The sequence below is a fragment of the Kryptolebias marmoratus genome, linkage group LG18, assembly GCF_001649575.2.
Source record: "Kryptolebias marmoratus isolate JLee-2015 linkage group LG18, ASM164957v2, whole genome shotgun sequence".
Taxonomy (NCBI): domain Eukaryota; kingdom Metazoa; phylum Chordata; class Actinopteri; order Cyprinodontiformes; family Rivulidae; genus Kryptolebias; species Kryptolebias marmoratus.
The window spans coordinates 20,142,006-20,152,531 of record NC_051447.1 but is presented as its reverse complement, the minus strand read 5'-3'; the positions used below and the strand labels follow the sequence as shown (position 1 = coordinate 20,152,531).

Below are 10,526 nucleotides of genomic sequence, written 5' to 3'. Positions count from 1 at the left end.
GGGAGGAGGCCCAGAGGAAGACCCAGGACACGCTGGAGGGACTGGGAACGCCTTGGGATTCCCCCGGAGGAGCTGGCCCAAGTGGCTGGGGAGAGGGAAGTCTGGGTCTCCCTGCTTAGGCTGCTGCCCCCACGACCCGACCCCGGAGAAGAGGAAGAAGATGGATGGACGGATGGATGGATTTTCAACCAATTAATGTTTAGATTTGACCCAAATCAACATGGCCTCCACAGTTTACAGACGTTGAGCTAAAGTTTGGTGTGTTAGTAGCTGAGAGTCATCCCAACACGTCCTCTGAGGGCTTCAAACTCTGAAACTTCTGCTTCAGCTCTCAGTCGGTCCGAACCTCCCAAATAAACCCGTGGGGGGGGCAGCTATTGTTGTTAGCAGTCATCCTCTGAACACACACATGCACTCACACGCTCAGAACCAGACTGAAGCAATTTGAATTTAATGGTATTTTCAGAATGTGGCAGCTTGGTTCCACACGCTGCAGATTTGTGTGTCTGTAATAACCACCTGTATCCCAGAGATGGATGAGAGGACCTGATTGAAGCCACGTGTGGACTCGAGGAATGCTCTCGTCTTCAGCGGTGATGAAAGAAAAGAGGGGAAGGAGGAGGCACAGTTAAATGTTTCTTTAATAAACTTAAAGGACGAAAAGAAAAGATTAAAGCTAAACACGAAGCTTGAAAACCAAACATTGACATGAAACGCTTTCCCAGCCTGAAGTCGACGTTCCCATCAGAACGATGGACGTCCTTGAATCCTTATTAAGCTGTCACTTCCATCCGAAAGATTTATATTAATCTAAAGAATCAGTTCCTGGAGTAAAGCTTGTAAATCCGGTATAGATGTGGTGCTCCCAGTTTAAAAAGTTCCCATCGTGACAATCTGGTATCATTCTAGAGCTGGAATGGTCCATCTGAAGCTGACGAATCCTGCGTAGATCCGATATTCTGAGTCCAGACAGTTTCTGATATCAAGATCCCAAACCAGTCTAGATGTGGTCTTCCCAGTGTAAAATGTTTCCATCATGAAGATCTGGTAGCAATCAAGACATCAAATATGAAGCCGACTGGTCCGTTCTGGACTAGAAGGTTTCTAAAGTTACCATCGTGAAGATCTGAAACCAGTCCAAGGATGGAGTTCCCAGTGGAAATCTAAAACTTCCAAGAAATTTAAGACATTTTCTAGTCAAACAAATCGTCATCATGAAGATGTGGAACCATCTAGAGATGGAATTCCAAATTTAAAGCCAACAATTCTTGTACAGATCTGATGTTCCCAGTATAGAAAGTTCCCGTCATGAAGCGTTAGTACCGGTCCCTAACAAATGAAGTCAAAGACAACTGGACCTCGGGTTTGACTGAAGATCTGGCAGCAGCTGTCAGTCCCAGGACAGATCTGGAACCATGGAGATCCCAGTCCAGACAGTTCCTGTTATCAGGATCTGGTACCGGTCCAGAGATGCTATTAGACAAATGAAGGACAACTGAACTTTGTTTCTGATTATTTGAAAGATTTGCTTTTTGTTTGAAGCTGTTGCAAAATCCAACATCTTGCAGATTTTAGACCCTGAGTTCCCATCGTGGAGATCTGGTGTTAGTTCAGAGATGGAAGTCCAGGTTTAAGGCTCCCAGCCTACAAAGAACCACTTCTGTGAGGTTTGCCGTCTGACTGAAGGAGGGTCGTGTCCAGTCTTCGTGTCGTTCGGGTCAGAACCACCGTTCAGGGTTTAGAGACCTGGAGTTCCCATTCCTGTCGCAGGTTTGGTATTACCAGCGTGTGGTAGATCATTCCCAGTGCAGGGGCAGTAAAACGAGGCAACAATAAGATGAGATAAGATTAGTTTTTATTGTTTCTCTCAGGAGATACAGACTGTTGATATCGCGGCACACGTTTTCAGTCAAAAACACGGCGGTGTTACACAACGCTCGACACCAGCAATCCTGATCCCAGACTCTGAAGTTTTCCAGTGCAAAGTTCATCTCGGGGAACAGAACTGTTGAGATTACTCCTGGTTGTTGGTGGGACCGTATGTCTCACAATAACCAGTGAATCTGGAGCAGATATTAATGTTTAAATCCTCAGTCATGACTCCGACCTTCACCTTCATTTATACGATGCAGGGTTAGGGTTACATCGAAGCAAACGACCTCCGAAGGATGCAGCAGAACGAGGCCTAAAAGGAGTCTTTCTGCTTCCTCCTCAGAGATCTGAACTACAACAGCCTGGTGGAGTTTCCCTCGGCCGTCCGCTCGCTCAGGAACCTGAAGGAGCTGTGAGTCCGAGCTTCCTGACAGCTTCTTCGCTGTAGGGTTACCCAGGGTCAGGTATCTTCTGCTGTTTACATCTTCCTTTTCCTTTCAGTGGTTTCCATAGCAACAACATCCAGTCCATTCCAGAGCACGCCTTCACTGGGAACCCATCCCTGATCTCCATGTAGGTACCTCTGAGCCCAAACAGTACCTGATATATATGTTTTACCCACATGGCTCCATGATGTTTGTTTTTCCTTTGTTTTCAGTTTCTTCTACAATAATCCGATCCAGTCTGTTGGACGCTCAGCCTTTCAGAACCTGCCGGAGCTTCGAACACTGTGAGCATCATGCACATTTTCACTGATTCTGTTGGAGCTTTTTCCTGTTCCGTGTTCTCCTCCCGCCGGCTGAAAAGCTGAGCTAAGCTTGAATGAATTCAACCGTGTCCCAGGACCTCCTCAGGGGATGTTTCTGGGCTTTTAAAACACTTTACACCAATTTATTTAACCTAAAACCAAGAAAGAAATGCAGTGCATCAATCCTAGCCGACACAGAGAAGGCTCCAGCTCAGTCAGTTTTACAGGTGGTAGTAGCTGAGCTTTAACCCAACACGGAATCCAAGCTCAACATTTTTACTTAAAACTTTACCCTTTATTCTGAAACCCTGTCTGTCTGTTAGTAAAATACCTCATGAACCATTGGACATCGTTAATGAAACTCTCAGGAAATAATCACTGGGTTGACGTCTACAACTGATCAACCTGGTTCAAGATGGCTGCCACAGCTAATCAGTTTTAGCCTGCACAGAAATGGCTTTGCCTCGGTGAATTAAGTTTAAACACAGTTTGGTTGTTTGGTATCAGTCATTAAAAACAGATGATGTTATTTTTAATATTTGGCTCCAACTCTGTCATAAGACAGGCGGCGGGTGATATGCAATATTTTAAGGAGTGCCAACCTTTAATTATTAAAGTTTACGTTGGTGCCATTTATTAGGAAGGTTCTTGAATTTATTTATTTCTCTCTCAGAAGTCAGTCTGAGCCTCGTTTAATCAGCTGCTAATTACTCAAAGAATGTGTGTCGCCCTCGAACCCGCCGCCCTCGAACCCGCCGCCCTCGAACCCGCCGCCCTCGAACCCGCCGCCGGACGGCTTTCTGTCTCTCAGCTTGAGCTGTGCCGTGTTTCCTCTCAGATCTCTGAACGGAGCTGCAAACCTCACCGAGTTTCCAGATCTGACGGGAACCAAACGTCTGGAGAGCTTGTGAGGCTCACACACACACACACACACACACACACACACCCTCACACACACACGGCCTCAGATCTGTTTGCTGTGGAAGCCAACATCAGTGTGTTTTCAGTAACTTGATTTTTCTGCGGCTCGGCCTGAAACTCAAACCCTTCCTCCTCCTTGTTGTGATCATAATAAACACGCTGGCCGTGTTTGTTTTCCCGTTTAAACTCGTTTCTGTTCAGCAGTGGGTGGAAATAAAAACTCCAACCAAACAAACGTCCCGCATTCTTCCATTCGCTGCCTTTAAATCTCATTCTTTTACCAAACTGTCTCATAATTCTTTTATTTCACAACTAAACCCACTGAAAGCCCATAATTAATCTGCTTTTATCACATTAATTATCATCAGTTTCTAAATGTTTCTGGATTAAAAACCAGTTTAAAACAACCGAAACATCCCAACACAACACAATGTTTTTAAAAGCTTCCTAATAAACAGCTTATATACAGTTTATAACTTATTTAATTAAACACATTAAAGTCATGAATCTGAAGGCTGACTGATATGATTCAATTAAATATAATATGAAATGAAATGAGCTGATATGATGATTAATACACTAAAAAACATTGAAATATGAAATGTGATACAATACAATATATGATCTATGATGCAGTTTGTCTAAATGTTTATTCAACATTTCCGAGCGTGTCTCTTGGTATCCGTGGGGACATCTGGGGACAGTTTACCTGTCTTCATCCAGCTCTAACATCATCTGTGTGTCCAGGACCATCACCGAAGCTCGGATCACTCATCTGCCGGCCTCCGTGTGTGACCAGCTGCCGAACCTGCAGCTGCTGTAAGTCCAGAACCTGGACAGAACTGAGGGTCCCGTGGTCCATCCTGGCTGCTGTGCGCTCTGTGATGCGTTCAGGGTGCGTCGGACCTCACAGTGTTTCTCTGTCTCTGCAGGGACCTGTCCTTTAACCGAATCCAGATCGTCCCGAGCTTCTCCGGCTGCGAGAACATCCAGAAGATGTGAGCTTTATCTTCATTTTACATCATTTCCTGTGGGACGCTCAACGCTCATCGACATCACTTATTAAACCCTCGGTTACCGTAGCAACCAGCTGTTAATTATGTGTGTGTGTGTTGCAGTGATCTGCACCATAACGAGATTAAGGAACTGAAGGAGAACACTTTCACCGGCCTGATGTTGCTGCGCTCGCTGTAAGAAAACAGAACCTCCGGGTCCGAATGAAGGTTCTGATCCGGGTCGGACGCAGTTTCTGCTCCTCGGCTGCAAATAAACAAAAACAGATTTTACTGGTTAACAGCAGCAGGACTTAAAGTACACGCCAACTGGACCATTAACAGCTGAAAGCAGCAAAAGGTTAGCTAAAAGGCTAAAACACTAGCTAAAAGTAGCATAATGGTAGCTAGAAGCTACAAGTATCAATAAGCTAGCTGGAAGTTAAAATTAGCAGAAGGCTAGCAGAACAGAAGCTAAAAGCTAAAAACAGCAAAAGAGGTTAAACCCAGAGGCAGCAGCCGAAGCAAAGAGAAACATCAGCTAAACGAGCCAAAGGTTTGGGTTCATCAACAGCTGAAACAGCTCAAAGTCTGCAGGAGTTACAGCAAAAGTACATGATCGCCCGCCTGTTACAGCGAGGCTGACACGACAAACACACAGAGGTAGTTACATGATCGCCCGCTGACATTAAACAAGCCGGCTCCTCAGAACTGAACTAAATCTGCTTCTTTCCAGATATTTTCCTTTATGTTTTAGCAAAAAACAACAAAAACACTGAATTTTTTTCCCAAACTGTAAAAAGCAAACCCAGGTGAAATGATTTCACCTGTATTTACCTGATAACACCTCTGAGCTCGCAGGGATCTGTCTTGGAACCGGTTGTTCTCCGTGGAACCCGACTCGTTCTCTGTTCTGCCGGCACTCTCCAAGCTGTGAGTTTTAGACGTTGATCTGGATAAAAGTTTGTTTTGTGATTTTACCTGAGTTTACCTCACCTTGTCTCATACCTGACTGAAGGCCACGCCCTCTTTTCCTACAGCGACCTGTCGTCCAATCAGCTGTCCTCTCTGCCTCTGACTGGTCTGCAGAGTTTAACTCACATCCGATTGGCTGGAAACAATCAGCTGATGGACCTAATTCCCCGAGAAGACCTGCCGCGAGTCAGGTGAGCTTCAGTTCATCCGAGGTGACCGACCCTCGACCTTTGACCTTTGACCCTCGTTTGGTGGGTTGGTTGAGATCTGGGCTCCAGTTTTCTCCTCCATCTCCATTCAGACGTGAAGTAAATCTGAATGTGTCTCCTCAGGGTGATGGAGCTTCCCTACGCCTTCCAGTGCTGCGCCTTCGTCTCCTGTGAGAAAAGAGGAGGAGGAGGAGGAGGAGGAGGAGGATTGTCCTGGGAGAGGGAGGAGGCAGGAGACTCAACTCCTCTCCTCTCCAGTCAAGGTGAACCAACACAACAAGCGAGCTTCTTTACTCCTGGCTGATATTTGGCTGCTCTTCCTCTTCCTCTTCTTCTTCTTCCTCTTCTTCCTCTTCCTCCTCTTCCTCTTCTTCTTCTGTTTATTTAAACTGGTTGGTTTCCTGCTGACCAGCTTCTAATCAGAGTGGGTTTTATAAATGATTCTTTCTCACAGTTAAGTAACCTTTTTCCCCCAAACCTTCTTCATCTTTTTTACGTTTCTGTAGTTTCTTCCTCTGCAGACGAACCCTCCACTCGTCCACCTGCCCCAGTTTTTGAGCTCGCTCTGAACTTTATGCTGTCATGTTTTTCTGCAGGAAGTAAAACTGAGTAAAAGCTCTAAAGCAGCTGCAGAAGGACAGGAGAGCAGTTAGAGGGAAATAAAGAACTGAGTGGTTTAAAACAGATATATTTACACCTGTTTTCGGTCCTTCGGTCTTGGATGTAGGAATCTGTTTGACAGTCAGTAACAGCTCGTGGATTGAAGCTGTGTAAAGTGGAATGGGGTAACGGGACACCGGGTCTGTGTGCTTGTTGCAGCCGACCAGGACTGGGACGACTTCCTGCTGCAGTTTGAAGACGAGCCGAACCTTCAGCGCTCCGTCCGCTGCAGCCCGCCTCCAGGTAACACCTGAGGCTGTTTACTTCCTCCTCTGTTTGTTGGACGGTGTTGTCAAAGTGATGGTTTGCGTGCCCTGCAGGACCGCTCCGGCCGTGCCTCCGTCTCCTCGGCAGCTGGATGATCCGAGGCGGGGTGTGGCTCATCGCAGCCGTCTCATTGGTCAGCAACAGTCTGGTCATCCTGTCAGTCTTCTTCTCTCCTGCCAGCTCGGCCACGCCCCCCAAGCTCCTGATTGGTCTGCTGGCCCTGGTGAACGGCCTGATGGGCGTGTGGAGCGGCTGGTTGGCGGCGGTGGACGCCTGGACCTTCGGCAGCTTCTGGAGGTGTGGAAGCAGAACCGGAGACCTGCTGGAGCTGTTCTCCTCGCTGAAGGCTGATTATGGCTTCTTCCTGCTGCAGGTTCGGGGGGAAGTGGGAGAGCAGCTTCCTGTGTCGCCTCGGCGGCTTCCTGTTCGTGTTCGCCTCTCAGACCGGCCTCTTCCTGCTGACCCTCGCAGCTGTGGAGCGATGCCTGTCGGCTCGGAGCAACAAGGCCGGCAGCGGCGGTGAGGGGACTGCTGCATGACGAGTCAGGGGAACATTCAGGAACACTCAGGAACACTCAGGAACACTCAGGAACACTCAGGAACACTCGGGAACACTCGGGAACACTTGGGAACAGTCAGGAACAGTCAGGAACAGTCAGGAACACTCGGGAACAGTCAGGAACAGTCAGGAACATTCGGGAACACTCGGGAACACTTGGGAACACTTGGGAACAGTCAGGAACACTTGGGAACAGTCAGGAACAGTCAGGAACACTCGGGAACATCTTTAGTCTTCATCTCTGGTTTCTGGTTCCCTGCAGGTCGCTCCTCGCCGCCGCTCTTCCTCCAGCCCTCCATCTGTCTGTGTTTCCTGCTCGGCGCTGTCGTCACGCTGCCGCCGCTGCTGAGCGGCAGCAGCAGCACCTCCTTCTGTTTACCCCTGCCTTCCTCCTCCTCCTCCTCCTCCTCCTCCTCCTCCCTGGCCTTCTCCGTCTCCCTGGTGCTCTTTGACTTACTCTGCTTCCTCATCATGACGTTCGCCTACATTCGTCTTTACTGCCGTGCCAACAAGGCCCCGCCCCCCTCAGAAGAGGAGGTGGCGTTGATTCGTCACGTGGCCTGGCTGCTCTTCTCCGACAGCCTCCTCTTCCTCCCCGTGGCCTTCCTCTCCTTCTCCTCCCTGCTGCGGCTCCCCGTCGCCGGGCCGGAGGCGGCAAAGGGAGTCCTGTTGCTCGTGGCGCCGCTGCCCGCCTGCGTCAACCCGCTGCTCTACCTCCTCTTCACCCCGCTTGCCCGGGAGGAGCTGGCGGCGCTGACCAAACGCACCTGCGTGGGAACGTTGGCTCTGAAACTACGAAGGCGAGGAGCGGCTGAAGGAAGGCAGCTGGATTCAACGTACGACGACGACGCAGAGAAACAGTCGTGCGACTCGACGCAGGCGCTGGTGGTCGTTGAAGGCGTGAAAGAAGAAGATGAGGGGGAAGGGCGAGGAAGAGGAGGGAGCAAGACACACCAATCAGGGGCGTTTGTTGCCAAGCGCCACTGAACGAGTTCAAAACACAGATCTGAAGAGTTTGACGTTCTCGCCTCACAGCAGCTTAAATATTCTCCCATGATTGGCTGTCACAAACTGAACTCACATGCAAATCACTCCAGGAATGTCAGCCGCAGTCCAGGTTTGGTAAAATGATGAGGCAGCTGGGTCGGCTGTCAGGACGAAGAAGCAGGTTTGGTTTTTATCCTGGACTCCTGATTGGTTGATCCGTTCTCTTAGTCCTTCCTCAGGTGGCGCTCGTTACGAAAACTTTCTGCTCAGCTCCCTGAGGTTCTGGTTCTGGTTCTGGCCCATTCTGTTGTAGATTAGCTGCTGTGTTTGTCACATCTGACTCCAGGAGGGTCTCCAGAGGAGTTCATGGTGGACCACCTCTGTCCCGAGGTGTTTGTCCATCTGAGCTCAACTTCGTCCAGAAATTTAACTGAATCCTGAAGCCAGAGATGAAATGAAATAAAATGGATTTAAAGTTTAAGATGCAGAGTATTCCAGAGAACAGTAACGTTCCCTGCTGCCTTCAGGGGTGATAATGTAAGCTGGCTGTGAGGCGAGACGCTCACGGACTCATGCAGCAAATGTAGCAGCCGCCAGTGGAAGGAAGGAGACGTCCCCATCAACCTTTTCAGCCCTCGAACTTTTAATTTTCTGCATCAAACCGGCCGTTAGAGACAAAACAAGAAGGGGGTAAAGTCCTGGGCTTTTATTTTGAAAAGACGACACCATTTCACAGCAGCGTGTGACCAAATGTTCAGCCTGTGTTTTGGTGATCGGGTGTGAAAAGTGCAGCGTGTCTGAGAGGTTCACCTCCAGGGGAAACCAAAAACGGAACACTGGAGTCCCAGAACGAAAAGAGAAGTAAATAAAAAGTTTGTTGTAAATAGAAGCTACTGTGACAATCCTGTTTATTTTCTGTAGACTGTGAGAACTGTTTTATTGTCTGTACATTAATTATATTAATAATAATAATAATAATAATAATGAAGGATGTCTCTAACATGACCTGAAGCATCTTCAGATTTTCACACCAGTCCTGAAAAGTCATAAAAAAACAAAAAACACATTAAAATCAGTTATTTACTGACGTCCAACGATGCTTATTTATGGTAAAAAAGGTCCAAACTTCTGCTTTCAGAGTAAAAACAGATGATTTCAGTAAGTTTTTATCAGCTGTGGCTCGTTAAATAATTTACTCACTGAAGACTTTTAAACCGTTTCTGTTGGATTAAAGTTAATTTTTGTCTCGTTATGTGAGAATTATCTTGTTTTCTTAAGACAACGATGCTCCATTTATCAAGATGTTATAACTCAAGAATACGAGTTATACTTCAGGACGGAAACTCTCAGAAAGTTTAAATATGAAGTACGACGCTGGTTTTGGTTCTGATTCGTTTCAGGTTCAGAAACGGTGGAAACGTTTTATTTTTACTGCAAAACTTTAAAATGTCTGAAAATTTCACTTTGCAGGTTTAACAAGATCTGAGCAAACCTTAAATCTGTATAAATGTTCAGTAAAGTAAAGTGTGTTAGGTCAGTGCTGTAGTTTGGTTTTTAACCCTTAAAACTCCATGTGGGCGGAGTCTTTATGTGTCTCCGCCCACAGATGACACAACGGCAACAATAAAAAAACAAAAAAACAACCTGAAGCAGGTGTGTATGAGTGTTTGTTGTTAGTCTGTTTCCTGCTCTGTGATTGGCTCTTCAGATCTGAAGGGTTTGACTTCCTGTCGAGGATTTGTTGATGTTTCTGTTTGTAAACTTAGAGTTTGTGACGTAAACAAATAAACATTGTGGCTAACAGCACTCTGTTGTTTTATGTGTTTTAATTTGAAAACCAGGATTCGGATGGCTTTCTGAGGCTGAGGGCAGGAACATCTGCAACAGACAGAACCAGACTCTTATTTTGAAGCATGTCAATTAGCTTTATTGTGAAACTCTTCCTGTTCCTCTGCCTTTAAGCCCTGAATCCTCGACATGAAGGATCTATAGGGGCGGCCATGATGGAAACAGGAGGAAGAAAAGCATGCTGGGTAATGTAGAAGCGGCTGAGGAGCTGGTTGCCATGGTGACAGGCAGAAACACAGAGTAAAAAAAAGCCTCAGATAAACAGTCGCTGTCAAAGCAGGATTTTTATTTTGCAAAGACTTTGAAAAGTCCAACTTTCTGTGACCCGTTTCAACTCTGTAGAACTCCAACAGGACCGGGTTTAGAGCTCCTAACGGGACCTGGTTTAGAGCTCCAACAGGACCGGGTTTAGAGCTCCAACAGGACCGGGTTTAGAGCTCCAACAGGACCGGGTTTAGAGCTCCAACAGGACCGGGTTTAGAGCTCCA

General features: G+C 47.2%; 1 protein-coding gene across 1 annotated transcript in view; it reads left to right on the top strand.

The window, feature by feature from the left end:
* LOC108250476 (leucine-rich repeat-containing G-protein coupled receptor 5) overlaps positions 1–9,988 on the top strand; it is a 21,422-nt gene extending 11,434 nt beyond the window's left edge. Inside the window, exons 5-18 of the mRNA XM_017440362.3 lie at positions 2,216–2,284; positions 2,374–2,445; positions 2,531–2,602; positions 3,459–3,527; positions 4,289–4,360; positions 4,474–4,539; positions 4,660–4,731; positions 5,395–5,466; positions 5,574–5,699; positions 5,841–5,980; positions 6,537–6,620; positions 6,698–6,941; positions 7,018–7,163; positions 7,466–9,988. Coding sequence (XP_017295851.2) covers positions 2,216–2,284; positions 2,374–2,445; positions 2,531–2,602; positions 3,459–3,527; positions 4,289–4,360; positions 4,474–4,539; positions 4,660–4,731; positions 5,395–5,466; positions 5,574–5,699; positions 5,841–5,980; positions 6,537–6,620; positions 6,698–6,941; positions 7,018–7,163; positions 7,466–8,190 — 2,029 coding nt within the window. The 3' untranslated portion in view covers positions 8,191–9,988. The remainder of the gene's footprint in view (positions 1–2,215; positions 2,285–2,373; positions 2,446–2,530; positions 2,603–3,458; positions 3,528–4,288; positions 4,361–4,473; positions 4,540–4,659; positions 4,732–5,394; positions 5,467–5,573; positions 5,700–5,840; positions 5,981–6,536; positions 6,621–6,697; positions 6,942–7,017; positions 7,164–7,465) is intronic.
* The last annotated feature ends 538 nt before the right edge of the window (positions 9,989–10,526 follow it).